The sequence below is a fragment of the Cynoglossus semilaevis genome, chromosome W, assembly GCF_000523025.1.
Source record: "Cynoglossus semilaevis isolate Cse_v1.0 chromosome W, Cse_v1.0, whole genome shotgun sequence".
Lineage (NCBI taxonomy): Eukaryota > Metazoa > Chordata > Actinopteri > Pleuronectiformes > Cynoglossidae > Cynoglossus > Cynoglossus semilaevis.
Window position 1 is genome coordinate 2,709,645 of NC_024327.1, and position 13,886 is coordinate 2,723,530.

General features: G+C 42.6%; 2 protein-coding genes and 1 pseudogene across 2 annotated transcripts in view; all 3 read right to left on the reverse strand.

Annotated features, from left to right (window-relative positions):
- Positions 1–2,641, reverse strand: part of LOC107990187 (uncharacterized) — a 2,932-nt pseudogene extending 291 nt beyond the window's left edge.
- Positions 2,642–3,183: 542 nt separating this feature from the next.
- The window catches only part of LOC103396956 (E3 SUMO-protein ligase PIAS2-like), a 17,803-nt gene continuing 7,100 nt past the window's right edge, over positions 3,184–13,886 (reverse strand). The window contains exons 2-14 of the mRNA XM_008335197.3: positions 10,399–10,582; positions 9,845–9,932; positions 9,703–9,753; positions 7,356–7,446; positions 7,139–7,273; positions 6,945–7,050; positions 6,374–6,447; positions 6,022–6,182; positions 5,726–5,859; positions 5,412–5,589; positions 4,129–4,265; positions 4,003–4,037; positions 3,184–3,801 (exon numbers count right to left, since the gene is read on the reverse strand). Of these exons, the coding sequence (XP_008333419.1) occupies positions 3,586–3,801; positions 4,003–4,037; positions 4,129–4,265; positions 5,412–5,589; positions 5,726–5,859; positions 6,022–6,182; positions 6,374–6,447; positions 6,945–7,050; positions 7,139–7,273; positions 7,356–7,446; positions 9,703–9,753; positions 9,845–9,932; positions 10,399–10,510 (1,518 nt within the window). The 5' untranslated portion in view covers positions 10,511–10,582 and the 3' untranslated portion in view covers positions 3,184–3,585. The remainder of the gene's footprint in view (positions 3,802–4,002; positions 4,038–4,128; positions 4,266–5,411; positions 5,590–5,725; positions 5,860–6,021; positions 6,183–6,373; positions 6,448–6,944; positions 7,051–7,138; positions 7,274–7,355; positions 7,447–9,702; positions 9,754–9,844; positions 9,933–10,398; positions 10,583–13,886) is intronic.
- LOC112486329 (E3 SUMO-protein ligase PIAS2-like) lies at positions 4,281–5,321 on the reverse strand. The gene is made up of 3 exons (XM_025052693.1): positions 5,118–5,321; positions 4,992–5,026; positions 4,281–4,790 (listed from the first exon to the last, which is right to left on the reverse strand). Exons 1-3 carry the CDS (start codon positions 5,224–5,226, stop codon positions 4,575–4,577), a joined length of 360 nt encoding a protein of 119 aa, XP_024908461.1. The 5' UTR covers positions 5,227–5,321; the 3' UTR covers positions 4,281–4,574.

The following is a 13,886-nucleotide window of genomic DNA, read 5'->3' on the forward strand; positions in this document are numbered from 1 at the left end:
CTGCACACTGGGGACAGGATAGTGTCTCCGTTTTGCCCCAGACATGGCGGTTGCCACTTCCAGAGCTTCGTCTGCCCTCCATTTCCTGCCTGTTCGCACCTGGATGCCAGCCGATGCCACCTTCGTATCCCTGAATTCCCTGTACTGCAGGATTTCCCGTGTTCTGGTCACCATGAACTCTTCAGTGAGTCCACTGAACGGGATCGGCAAGAGCAGAGGCCACAGGATCCGGGGCAGGACGGAATGTTGGTAAATCCAAGCCTTAAATCACCCTGGCAGGCCTGATTTGTCAACACGCCTCAGCCAGTGCTCGGGCTCCTTGCTGGTTCTCTGGATGGATGTGGAATCTTTGAGGCTGCAATCAAAGTACTTCCCGAGGCTCTTAACTGGCTGCTCTGTGATGGAAGGGATGGTGGGTCCAGCCAGAGAGAAACGGAACTTGTCTGTTTCCTTTCCCATCTTGAGCACTGGAGACCTGGATTTTACTGGCTTTAAGCTCATCCTTGCCCATGTGATGAACTTCTCTAGGCCTTGGAGAATCAATCTACTGCCAGGGACAGATATGGTGGTGACTGTTAGGTCATCCATAAAAGCTCTTATAGGGGGCTGGCGTACTCCAGATTTTGTCAAGGGTCCCCTACAGTCCACCTCTGCTGACTTGACGATCATGTTCATGGCGAGTGCAAACAAAATGACTGAGATTGTGCAGCCTGTTATTATGCCTTCCTCAAGTCTGTGCCAGTCTGATGTACCTGACCCAGCAGTGACTCTTAGCCTGAAATTGTTGTAGTATTCCAGGATAAGGTCTGTAACTTTGCTGGGAACATGATATCGCAGGAGGGCGAGCAACAAGCTTGTAAGGTATGGAGCCGTACACATTGGCAAGGTCCAGCCAGAGTACGGTCAAATCGCCTTTTCCTTCATGAGCCTCCCTGATGAGCTGGGTCACCACACCAGTGTGTTCCAGACAGCCAGGCACTCCAGGAATCCCACCCTTCTGAACAGAGGTGTCAATGTAGCTGTTCTTCAGAAGGAACTCTGTTAGTCATCACGTCAAAATGCTGAAGAAAATCTTGCCTTTGACGCTTAGCAGCGAGATGGTTCTAAACTGACTGATGTCCTTTGAGTCCTCTTCCTTCGGGATCCATACACCCTCTGCGCATCTCCATTGGCCTGCAACTTTTCCCTTGCGCCAGATCACCCTCAAAATCTTCCACAGGTGTCGAAGTAGATGTGGGTAGTGTTTGTACATGGTGTATGGAACACCACTGGGGCTGATGCTGTTCTGGCTCCCCTCACAACCTCCTGCACTTCTGTCCAGCTGGGCTCTCTCATTACAAACTCCACTGCTGGCGCTTGCGGGCTTATAAGGGCCCTCTGTGGTCCAAGCTCCTGGTCCCTGTCTAGGTCGCTCAGGGTGTTGTGCAAGAAAGCGTTTGCCTCCGCAGTTGAGCACATGAGGTTGCCACTGCGCTTATCGCCCAGCAGCTTCTTCTTGGAAATGAACGCAGTGTGCTTCCCTGCTCTCTCCTTTCTCCACCTTCGGTGCCACTCTGCCCGACGCAGCGTCATGAGCTTCTTCCTCAGGATGTTGCGAAGATCAGCGAGTGGTTGTTTCTCCTCTTCACTGACCACCTTGTACTGTTTCCTGAGGCTCCGGAGTTCTTGGTGTAAGTTGTGGATCTGGGTGGCCCTGCGGTTCATCGTGTAGCTGGTCTTGGTGTTCCTGCCCTCACTGTGGCCAAACCTCTCTGCTGCATAGCTGACGATGATGGCCGTCATGGTCTCAAGGCGCTTGTCCACTTCTCCCTTGGCGGTGGTTTCCAAGATCTGGCTCACGTCTGTGTAAAATTGTGCCCATACTGTCTGGCTGTTGGCTGAAGGCCACTTGAGCTGCTTGTGTTGGACTATTCTGCAGGGGTTCAGAGGTTCTACTGCTTGGAGGGGCCGGGCTCCTCCTGCGTCTCACCAGAATCAGGTCCTGTGCGTTGCAGTATATTCCCCTGGTCCCTACACTTCATCCTGGCCAGATGTATCTTTAGGCCATGCAGGTTTTTGCACACTTTTCCGCAGATGCATCTTGCATTCATGGTCGAGTTATCATTGTCCTGTGTCGATGCCATTAAGTCCGTCCAGTTGGGGCTCTCATTCTCCCCCCCTTTCGGGCTCCCCTGGGGGTATATCTCAGAAGGTTTCTTCGTAGCTGATTTTGGGTTTCTCCCTCACGGGAGATACAGGTTGGGGTGCTAGCCCTCCCTGCCCCAGTTGCCGTCTTTCCGAGCTGTCAATGGTCTCTCCAGTTGTCACCACTGACATTGTTATTGCTGACTAAATGACTGTACAGTGAGAGAAAATAAAGTGAACACAAAAGCTGCACTGTAATAACCCTCCTCCCCCCACCACCGCCACATCTAGGTACTGTGATAATAGCTGTTGTATCACTGAGCTGCCTCCCATGTTTCAGTCTGACTGAAAGGCAAAAATGAGTTTAGAAAAGCCACAGATAACAGTAAAAACAAGAAAACGTGCGTGTGTGTGTGTAGAGGAAAAGTATTTTTCACAGAGAGACTTCTTACTGGCAAATGTTCATTCACATGTGAGGATGTAGCAAAGACCGCTTTCTCTTCTTTCACACAGTATTTTTGTGCGTCTTTCCGAGCTGTCAATGGTCTCTCCAGTTGTCACCACTGACATTGTTATTGCTGACTAAATGACTGTACAGTGAGAGAAAATAAAGTGAACAACACAAAAGCTGCACTGTAATAACCCTCCTCCCCCCACCACCGCCACATCAAGGTACTGTGATAATAACTGTTGTATCACTGAGCTGCCTCCCATGTTTCAGTCTGACTGAAAGGCAAAAATGGGCTTAGAAAAGCCACAGATAACAGTAAAAACAAGAAAACGTGCGTGTGTGTGTGTGGAGGGGAAAAGTATTTCTCACAGAGAGACCTCTTACTCGCAAATGTTCATTCACATGTGAGGATGTAGCAAAGACCGCTTTCTCTTCTTTCACACAGTATTTTTGTGTTCACACCAAACAGATGACACGCAGGTCACATGTTCATATGAGGTTATAAATTGGTATAAATCAACTTTGAAAACTGAAGTTCTCTCCACCTAAAATTGCTGAACTTCTAATGGGCTGAGTGTAGAAGGAGTTGACTTTTTGAAAAAAAAGAACTGTCAGCACACCCCTTGCCTCCATCAAATCAGCAAAAACACTAATTTTATATATTTATACTAATTTGGAAGGTTCTGTGTGAAACTCGGCATGTGACACAACCAACCCTTACATGTGTAGCCCAGAATATTAAAAAGGCCACAAAACAGGCCCAAGAAGGTCCACTGGGACAACAGACTGTATATAATATATGGAAGTAGCCTTCCTGTCAATCAAAACAAAGTGAAGACCAAGTGGCAGTAGGAGACAATATGAGAACAAAAGTCTTTAAGAAAAAGATTCTGTCACTCTTCAGATATCTAATAGGACAACTTCAGCTTAAATGATTCACATGGAGGTTTGCCGAGAGACAGGAACGCTACGTCGATTTATGATCTACAGTCTATGAAGTGAGCTGCGGCTCAGTCAAGTGAAATAATGTCTGAAATTATGTTGTCATTCCTGCCTCTGGCTCCGCCTCCTCCTGTGATGACCCGGGTTTCATGGAGGGAGCCGGCAGCATGGACACTGGATTCGTAATGACTGCTCGAGGACACCAGGGCGGCACTTGTGCTGGCAACAGCTGTGCTCTGCTTGCTGCTGGCCAAGTTGTCAAGAAACATTTGAGGGTGGTAATGCTGAGTAGGGAAAACAAAACAGGAGGTTCTGAGATTAAAATGGTAATCCTGCCTTGGCTGTAATTTATAGATTTAAGCAACAAAGTTAAATTAAGAATTATACCTTGTTCCAATTAACTATGTTTGTAGTATCTAAGTATTTGACTGAAAATCAACATTACACTATGGCAGCTTATACTACAGAAGAAGGGAAAACCCTACCTGATCTGCTTGTATTAAGGAAAACAAATCCAGACCTAACGATGACACAGGAGAATTTTTTTATTATTATTTTAGACAGCGTCACAAATGAGTGAGAAGGTTTCTACTGTTGGGCAGTGGACTCACCCTGCATCTCTGCTGGGATGCTGGCCTGTGGGGACTGATGAAAGGGAACTGCATAGTCAGTCAGAGGAGAGGTCAGATAGGTCGGGTCCAGAGGCTGGACATTAGGCATGTGCACAGTGGGCTGGAACGCTAACACTCTGAGACAACCAACCCTTACATGTGTAGCCCAGAATATTAAAAAGGCCACAAAACAGGCCCAAGAAGGCCCACTGGGACAACAGACTGTATATAATATATGGAAGTAGCCTTCCTGTCAATCAAAACAAAGTGAAGACCAAGTGGCAGTAGGAGACAATATGAGAACAAAAGTCTTTAAGAAAAAGATTCTGTCACTCTTCAGATATCTAATAGGACAACTTCAGCTTAAATGATTAACATGGAGGTTTGCCGAGAAACAGGAACGCTACGTCGATTTATGATCTACAGTCTATGAAGTGAGCTGCGGCTCAGTCAAGTGAAATAATGTCTGAAATTATGTTGTCATTCCTGCCTCTGGCTCCGCCTCCTCCTGTGATGACCCGGGTTTCATGGAGGGAGCCGGCAGCATGGACACTGGATTCGTAATGACTGCTCGAGGACACCAGGGCGGCACTTGTGCTGGCAACAGCTGTGCTCTGCTTGCTGCTGGCCAAGTTGTCAAGAAACATTTGAGGGTGGTAATGCTGAGTAGGGAAAACAAAACAGGAGGTTCTGAGATTAAAATGGTAATCCTGCCTTGGCTGTAATTTATAGATTTAAGCAACAAAGTTAAATTAAGAATTATACCTTGTTCCAATTAACTATGTTTGTAGTATCTAAGTATTTGACTGAAAATCAACATTACACTATGGCAGCTTATACTACAGAAGAAGGGAAAACCCTACCTGATCTGCTTGTATTAAGGAAAACAAATCCAGACCTAACGATGACACAGGAGAATTTTTTTATTATTATTTTAGACAGCGTCACAAATGAGTGAGAAGGTTTCTACTGTTGGGCAGTGGACTCACCCTGCATCTCTGCTGGGATGCTGGCCTGTGGGGACTGATGAAAGAGAACTGCATAGTCAGTCAGAGGAGAGGTCAGATAGGTCGGGTCCAGAGGCTGGACATTAGGCATGTGCACAGTGGGCTGGAACGTTAACACTCTGAGTGCAAAGAAAGAACACTCTTAGCATGTGGAGAGGCAACGTTACAAACCACTACTCAACAGTGTGGCCAATAAAACATAATTAATGCTTTGACAACAACATTCGTAATTTGTTTGTAGGTTCTAGAACCCACGACAGAGGGGCGCGGTCTTACCCCTTTGTATGCACTTGCTCATTCTTGGAAAGGTATATGCAGTGTTTCTTCAGCAGAGGAGCTGTGTCCTCTTCATCAGAGGAAGAGGAGGAGCTTTCCAGCGTGAGATCGATCACATCGGCCTTCTTGGTGGAGGTGGGCTCAGTAGGAGAGGCCATGGACGTTTGTCGCACCGGAGCTAAAATACAGAGTACTGACATACTTAGTAAAAAACAACTATTTTTGGGCCAGTATTAGACTAAGCCATAATAAAAATAGTATTTGTTGGCAGAAGCTTTTTACACCATGACCATGTATTATGTCAACAAAATTACCCTCAATTTCTGGAAGTGACTGGGAGCGGACCTTGACTGACTCTTTCTTTAGTCTCATGGGACACCACGTTCCATTTTCCTGAAACTTGATCTCGTCCACATCTGAGCAGTCACTCAGGATTTCCAGGAATAAACTGAATAAAAAATATCTTTATTGATTCCTAATCCACAAGAATAATGACTGAACCTTGTACTTTTTTTGTCGCAACTTTAATAATACTATGACCTCAGTTTATCTAGTTGATATTTTTAACAAAAGACACACCAGTGCATCAACAATAACAAGTGAGACCAACCCGTCAATGATGAGGCTCTCGTAAGTGGCCTTCTTGTCACACACAGGACAGATCCAGGTGGGTTTCTTCTCATTCATCTGAAGGTAGAGCGTAGCGTCAAAACACTGCAGGTGAGAGCAGGTCACTGCTCTGCATGGCACCGTCAGCCTCATCTTCCCCAACTGTAACATAACACAGACTCAGTTCAAATAAACAATTGTAAACCTTTTTAAGAAAGACTTGAATTTTAGAATTTTTGTACCATATGTAAACACAAATGTTGGTCAAAAAATACACACAGAAAGGAACGGTAATGACAACTGGGATTCAGAAGGCACATTATCCCAGTGAAAAACTGGGATACTACACTTACTGGACACATCAGTGAGACCCGGAGGCTGGTTGTAGCAATCTCACTGTCTGGATCCGCCGTGAGCTTCTCTTTAACTAAAACACAGAATGAAGAAGCAGATGAAATGCAAAACCTTTACGAGGCACAGAAAGTAAACCACTATGTAAAGTCTTAGGAATTTACTGATGAGTATAACCTCATATCTAAGATCAGTGTTCCAAATTATGAAAGAAAACATGGAAGGTTTCAGCCTTAGAGGCAATTGAGTCAATCATAGTAAGGAAATGTAAGACAAACTTTTCCACACAAGCAAAAACCCAGAACATGATTCCACTGTTAGCGGCAAATAGACAAGGATGTTGCAATAATAAACAACCAACTCTCCTGTGTGAGAAGTTTCGGGTGTGTTTTGTTAAAAAAAAGTCACTGAATAACTGAAGAATGATCACTGCAGCTGCTAAAAGTTCATTTAATTGACAAATTAATACATTTGCAGTTATGGTGAAAACATCTCTCGAATACAGGTTTTAACTTCATCTGTATTGAAACATAAAAAAACGTGTGTTTTCATAATGATGGACCATGTAGTTACTTAGCGCTCTGGAGTGATCTGGGTTTCTAATGCCCTTCATTCTCAGCCTCTGCAGCAGCAGCGGTGATGTCAGCTGTCTCACCAGGTACACAGACATGGAATAGGTCTGAAAATCAACAGACAGTAATGATCTTTTCAATCCAAGCAAAAGACAAAAAGAAGCAGATTTACAATTTAGTTCTTGTTGTTCTCACCTTTCCAATTTCAGGAGCCCACGTGACTGAAATCTGATTGGGTACAGCAGACGAAAGTCGGACAAGGGATGTGATGTTCAGAGGTCTACCTGGTCTCTTCTGTTCCACACCATTTTTTGGAGGAGGTGCATAACCCTAAAAGTAGAACAAGCTCTTGGAATCCATGCAACAGAAAGAAGAGAATTTGTTCGTACTGTAACTAGACTCTGAAACTTACTGGCAGAGGAAAAAGCTTTCCGTTAACCTTTATACACAGACTGTTGGGGTAATTATCCTCTTGAGGACAACTCGTTTCTGACAGGCAAAACCTACAAACACAAAAATAGCTTAATGTACAGAGTCACCTTGAAAAACCATCGAAGGTCTTATGATCCCTTTCATTTATACCAAAGCAATTTACCCCTAGGGAAATACAATACAATATTTATGACTTACAATACTGTGATTTCAACAGTGTTGACCATAATAATTGCAAATGCATATCAGTATATGCAATATAACTGTAACAGCTGGATGTTTCTCTGCACACATCTCTTATACAGAAAGAACATCTAAAGACTGCTTCACATATCCATAGCAACGGTTAAAGAGTGAGGCAGAAATGACTGCTGGTAACACACTAGAGTTGCATATGCATCTGACAGGTGCAAAGCAAATAGCAGATCCTTCCATACAGTGCATCCAGAAAGTATTCACAATGCTTCACTTTTCCCACATTTTGTTATGTTACAGCCTTGTTCCAAAATAGATTAAATTCATTTTTTTTCTACACACAACACCCCATAATGACAATGTTAAAAACGTTTTTTTGAAATTGTTGCAAATTTATTAAAAATAAAAAACCTGAGAAAAAATGTACATGAGTATTCATAGCCTTTGCCGTGAAGCTCAAAATTGAGCTCAGGTGTATTCTGTTTCCACTGATCATCCTTGAGATGTGTTGAGATGTCAGCAGTTTAATTGGAGTCCACCTGTGGTAAATTCAGTTGATTGGACATGATTTGGAAAGGCACACACCTGTCTATATAAGGTCCCAGGGTTGACAGTGCATGTCAAAGCACAAAGCAAGCATGAAAACAAAGGAATTGTATGTAGACCTCCGAGACCGGATTGTCCCGAGGCACAAGGCTGGGGAAGGTTACAGAAAAATTTCTGCTGCTTTGAAGGTTCCAAAGAGCACAGTGGCCTCCATCATCCGTAAGTAGAAGTTTGGAACCACCAGGACTCTTCCTAGAGTGATTGGGGGAGAAGGGTTTTAGTCAGGGAGGTGACCAATAACCCGATGGTCACTCTGTCAGAGCTCCAGCGTTACTCTGTGGAGAGAGGAGAACCTCCCAGAGGCCAGACGGAAGCCACTCCTTAGTAAAAGGCACATGGCAGCCCACCTGGTGTTTGCCAAAAGGCACATGAAGGACTCTGGTCTGATGAGACAAAAAATGTACTCTTTGGAGTGAATGCCAGGGGTTACATTTGGAGAAAACCAGGCACCGCTCATCACCATGCCAATACCATCCCTACAGTTAAGCATGGTAGTGGCAGCATCATGCTGTGGGGATGTTTTTCAGCAACATGAACTGGAAGACTAGTCAGGATAGAGGGAAAGATGAATGCAGCAATGTACCGAGACATCCTGGATGAAAACCTGCTCTAGAGCGCTCTTGACCTCAGACTAGGGTGACGGTTCATCTTTCAGCAGGTAAGCACACAGCCAAGATATCGAAGGAGTGGCTTCAGAACAACTCGGTGAATGTCCCCGAGTGGCCCAGCCAGAGCCCAGACCTGAATCCAACTGAACATTTCTGAAGAGATCTGAAAATGGCTGTGCACCGACGCGTCCCGTCCAACCTTATGGACCTTGAGAGGTACTGCAAAGAGGAATGGGCGAAACTGCCCAAAGATAAGTGTGTCAAGCTTGTGGCATCATATTCAAAACGACTTGAGGCTGTAATTGCTGCCAAAGGTGCAGCAACAAAGTATTGAGCAAAGACTGTAAATACTTATGTACATGTGATTTCTCAGGTTTTTTATTTTTAATAAATTTGCAACAATTTCAAAAACTTTTTAACATCATTATGGGGTGTTGTGCGTAGAATTTTGGAAAAAAAAAATCCATTTTGGAATAAGACTGTAACATAACAATGTGAAAAAATTGAAGCGTTGTGAATACCGGATGCACTGTAACTAGGAGTGAATGACTTTAGCTACCCAGTTCGGGGGGGGGGGGGGGGGGGGGGGGGTGGGGAAAAAAAAAAGAATTTAATCCATTTTGGAATAAGGCTGTAACATAACAAAATGTGAAAAAATTGAAGCGTTGTGAATACCGGATGCACTGTAACTAGGAGTGAATCGCTTTAGCTACCCAGTTCAGAGGGAGGGGGGGTGTGGCAGGATCATTTAAAATTACTGAATTGTTTAAATAAGAATGACTCACTGAGAGGCATTCAGTGCTTTATACATAATCAAATTTATCAAGCAGGTATGAACCTCATAAATCTAAATATTAATGTATCCTTACTTTAATTAATCATATTTTGACAGCACTCGAAACAAATCTGGCCTCTCACCTCAGCTGAATTTGGACCATATAATCTCTTCTGCCACCTGGTAAAAAGTCCCTGCAGACAAAAACAGCTCTTTTCTCAATAATTTAATGTTATTAACACCATCATAGCCACTCTGAAACAAATGTCTACGGTTCAGTCCTACCTGGATATGCATACTTCTCGAACTTGCTGTGGTGTCAGAGCAAAGATAAAATATTTTTCTTGGTGGTACCTCTGTGCAGTGCTTACTCCTGCAATACAAATAATTCATTTTTAGGTTTAGAGAGGTACATATGTTACATATATGCTCATGGTAACTTCATTTGTTTGACTGTTAGGTAAAATTAAGGAGGAATTAAACCCAGAGTTGGTAACGATAAAAGTGTAAAGGCAACACATAATTTTACCGATGACTTACTTTACTTATGATCATTACAGAGATCCTAGTTCAAACAGAACATTATGGTAACAATTTAATAGCTCTGTATTTAATGTGTGCTATAAAAATATATTCACACATGCATTTTTGGCATATAAGCAAATTGAAATTGTCATTTGAAAGCTTACCTACTACAATATGTTTTTACATTTAGACAAAATGTAAAAATACATGTTTGCTTTTATATAGAATACCTCACATGTTACAATTGGGCCATATTAAAAGTAATATTAAAATAAATATGAAATTATGTGGTATTCTCAATCAACAACACAGACCTAAGCTGGAAGGCTTGATCAGGACATCCAGCATATCATAGAAAGGCAGTGGCTTTATCTGTACATCAGGGTGGATGGGGGGGATGGCGGGGCCTGGCTGCTGGAGATTCATGTTAGTTCTCGAGTTTTGCCTCGCAGATATTTCACCGCTTAACAGAAAAAGTCTGGTTCACAAGATGGACTCCTGTTAAATAAAATATCAGTGTTAACTTCAGTTTTATTTTTAGGTTACTACTGTTATTCATAACAATGACTCCCAAAAACAGAGACAGGCATAGCTTAATATTTCCACAGGCTCTCTGGTGTTTTGAATAAGGGTGTCAAATTAACGCGTTAATTGCGATTAATTAATTACAGACACATTTAGCGCCTTACATTTTTTAATCTCTTTTTTTTTTTAAATCCGTTTTTATGTGTTGGGCTTGTGCTTGAGTTGTTGGCGGTGGAAAACAATGGTCAGTCACACCTGAAGTGGACATTGATTGACTGTCATTGTATTTGGGCTTGTTTAGCATAATCTGATAGGCTCCCATTGACCTTGAGGAGGACAGAGTATGGAGCGATGAGGAGTAGTGATGGGAAGACCAACTCTTTTTACTGATTCGGATCTTTGACTCTCGAACAGTAAAATGAACGAGTCGTGAACGAATAATTTCATTCATTTTACAGCAGGTGGCGCTTTTGCCCTATTGTGGGTGTTGTAAAGAAGGCTGTGGTTCTCCGACACTAAATACTGAAGGCAACATGGTTTGCTTCCGCTGAAAAAGTCTACAAAGTACACAAAATGCCATAAGCAATTAAAACCATGTGAAAACCTAAGAAAGAAAAACACCACAATGTGACGATGAATGAGAGCAAAAGAGACCTGCGCTCTCTGTCACGTGACAAATGAAACGAATCTGCGAGAATGAAACGAAAGATTAGATCACAGAGTGATTCGTTTATAGTGAAAGATTAGTTCACAGAGAGTGATTCGTTCGTAGTGAAAGATTAGTTCACAGTGAAAGATTAGTTCGCAGAGAGTGATTTGTTCGCAGTGAGTGATTAGTTCGCAGTGAAAGATTAGTTCACAGAGAGTGATTCGTGAGTTCAATATGAACAAATCTTTAATATGACTCGAGAGTCACGAGTCATATGAAAGATTCGTTCATATTGAACTCACGAATCACTCGCGAACGACACATCACTAATGAGGAGATGTGAAAATGGAGGAGCGTGTGATAGTTTCAAAAACATCCAGATGGCACCAAAGCTCTTGTAATATGCCTTCATTGTAAGAAGAAATTTGCTTACCACCGAAGCAGCTCAAGTTTAGTGTACCGCATCAACGCAAACCGCCCAGCGGCGAGTGCAGCCACAGCTAACGTTAGCAGCGAAACGTTAGCAATTTAGCGAACCATAGCAAAGCTCTTCGCCAAACTAAACTCGAGGAGAAAACCCCGCGTCTGAGCAAGTCTGCGACCGACAGGCTGGCGAATGTTCTAGTCAAGTGGATAGCGATAAACTGCAGGCCGATAAACATACTGGCAGACGACGGGTTAACAGAGGTGTTGCGAACCCCGTCCAATGACCCATCATACAAGCCACCGTGCAGGTCTTACAGTGACGACCAAAATCACAAAGATGTACGACGGCGAAAAGAAAACTAAACTTGAGAAAAGAACACCAATATTCCCTCCATGGTGGACATAACTAAAGGTTGCAGGCAGTCTTGAGACAAGTCTCTGCTCTGTTCGAAGCTGTTAAAAACAATAAATGACTTTATAAAGCCAATTTTGTTATATATCAATCTTTTGATCTGCCACAATAATGTAATGAAATTAAATGAAAATACCGCAAGTTGAGGGCTTTTCTCAGTATTTTTTAGGTGAGATTAAAAAATCGATTAGATCAATTAATTACAGATCATAATTAATTAATCTCAATTTTAAACAATTGAGGACAGTAATGGCTAAAAACCACCAACTCTGAGAAGCTAAATTTTGTGCATCGAGTTTGATACTTATGCATATCTTTCTTGTCGTTTTTCTTTATTAATGATTCCAACATTTGGCTTAGTCACAAAACAGGTTGAAGGCCTCATGTCACCATACACGAACTGTTCATGACCTGTCACCATACACGAACTGCTCATGACCTGCTCACAGGATACACCCACACAAGGTTTCATAAGATGCCGCTGATGCACGAACATTGCACTAGACCCGCTTGCTCCATAACCACATAATATTAAATATAGACATATAGTGAATGCTCTGCAGATGTGACTTGGTGACACAACCATACCAAGACCTATTTCTTAGAAGGAATAGATAGACATTGATTGTTGGAAGATACGCTTTAGATATTTATATAAAAGTATGCACTCGGCGTACTGGAGGGGGGAATTAGAATTTGGCTCTCGATGCACATCCTGTAACACAAGCATAACAAGCCAGAGCTCTGCAAATAAAGACCGCTTCAATTGGAACCTGATTGCTTCTCTTCATTATCCAATAAAAGAACACGACGACAACAAGGTGTAAAACACAGACATCTATCTGCTTTTATTTGTCTTTCTGTTTCAACAACATACTGACATTTGTGTCATATTTAGGAAAGAAAGAAAAGTGAACTACTTGTCATTGTGACACAGCACACCACTGCACACAACCAGAGGCCTTCACCTCTGCTAGCTGGATCTTCACCACTGCTACTGGTGCCAACACCACCGCTAGCTGGGCCTCCGCCTCTGTTAACTGGGCCAATGGTAGATGTCAATAAAAGAAACTGGAGGCTGCCAAATCCCGCAATATCAAAACACCGGAAATTCAGGGTATTTCAAACCGTTAATAACGCTAAACTAATATGGGATTCAACACATAAACCAAAAGGCATTCTTTGTGCACACTTAAATATACGAAGTATTCTAACAAAATGTGATCAGGTCCATCACCTTCTCACTGACTCAAATATTGACTTCCTTTGCCTATCTGAGACATGGCTCCATGAATCTTCGCCCTTAGCAATACTAACTGTACCTGGTTATAAAATGTTTAGGAAAGACAGACAGGGTTCCAAGGGAGGAGGTGTTATGATTTATGCCAAGGATACTTTTAATTGTAATGAGATACATGTTACACATGAAAATGGATTGAAGTTTCTTGGACTGACAGTCTCCTTGTCACAGCAAATTTCTTTTACTCTTGTAGTTATTATCAAATGTGGATTTTTTTGAAAAGCTGGATATTTTATTGAAACAACTCAATCTTGCAAAAGAGGTGATAATAATGGGTGACCTAAATGATAATTGGGAAGTTAACAAAGTTAGGAAAAAATTGAAAAAGGTTATGGAATGATATGGATATGACTCAGGTAATTAATGGCCCTACGAGAATTACAAACTCCACCTGCACCCAGATTGATCTAGCTTTTACTAATGGGTCAGAAATGTTCTTAAAATCATACAATTTGCTTACAGGAATGTCTGATCACAATCTTATAATGGT

Coding starts and splice junctions, on each gene's coding strand:
- LOC112486329 (XM_025052693.1), bottom strand. CDS start 5,226: ATGCCTAATGTCCAGCCTCTGGACCCGACCTATCTGACCTCTCCTCTG. Junction 5,027..5,117: donor CATCCCAGCAGAGATGCAGG/GTGAGTCCACTG, acceptor TGTCATCGTTAG/GTCTGGATTTGTTTTCCTTA. Junction 4,791..4,991: donor CCTTAATACAAGCAGATCAG/GTAGGGTTTTCC, acceptor TTCCCTACTCAG/CATTACCACCCTCAAATGTT.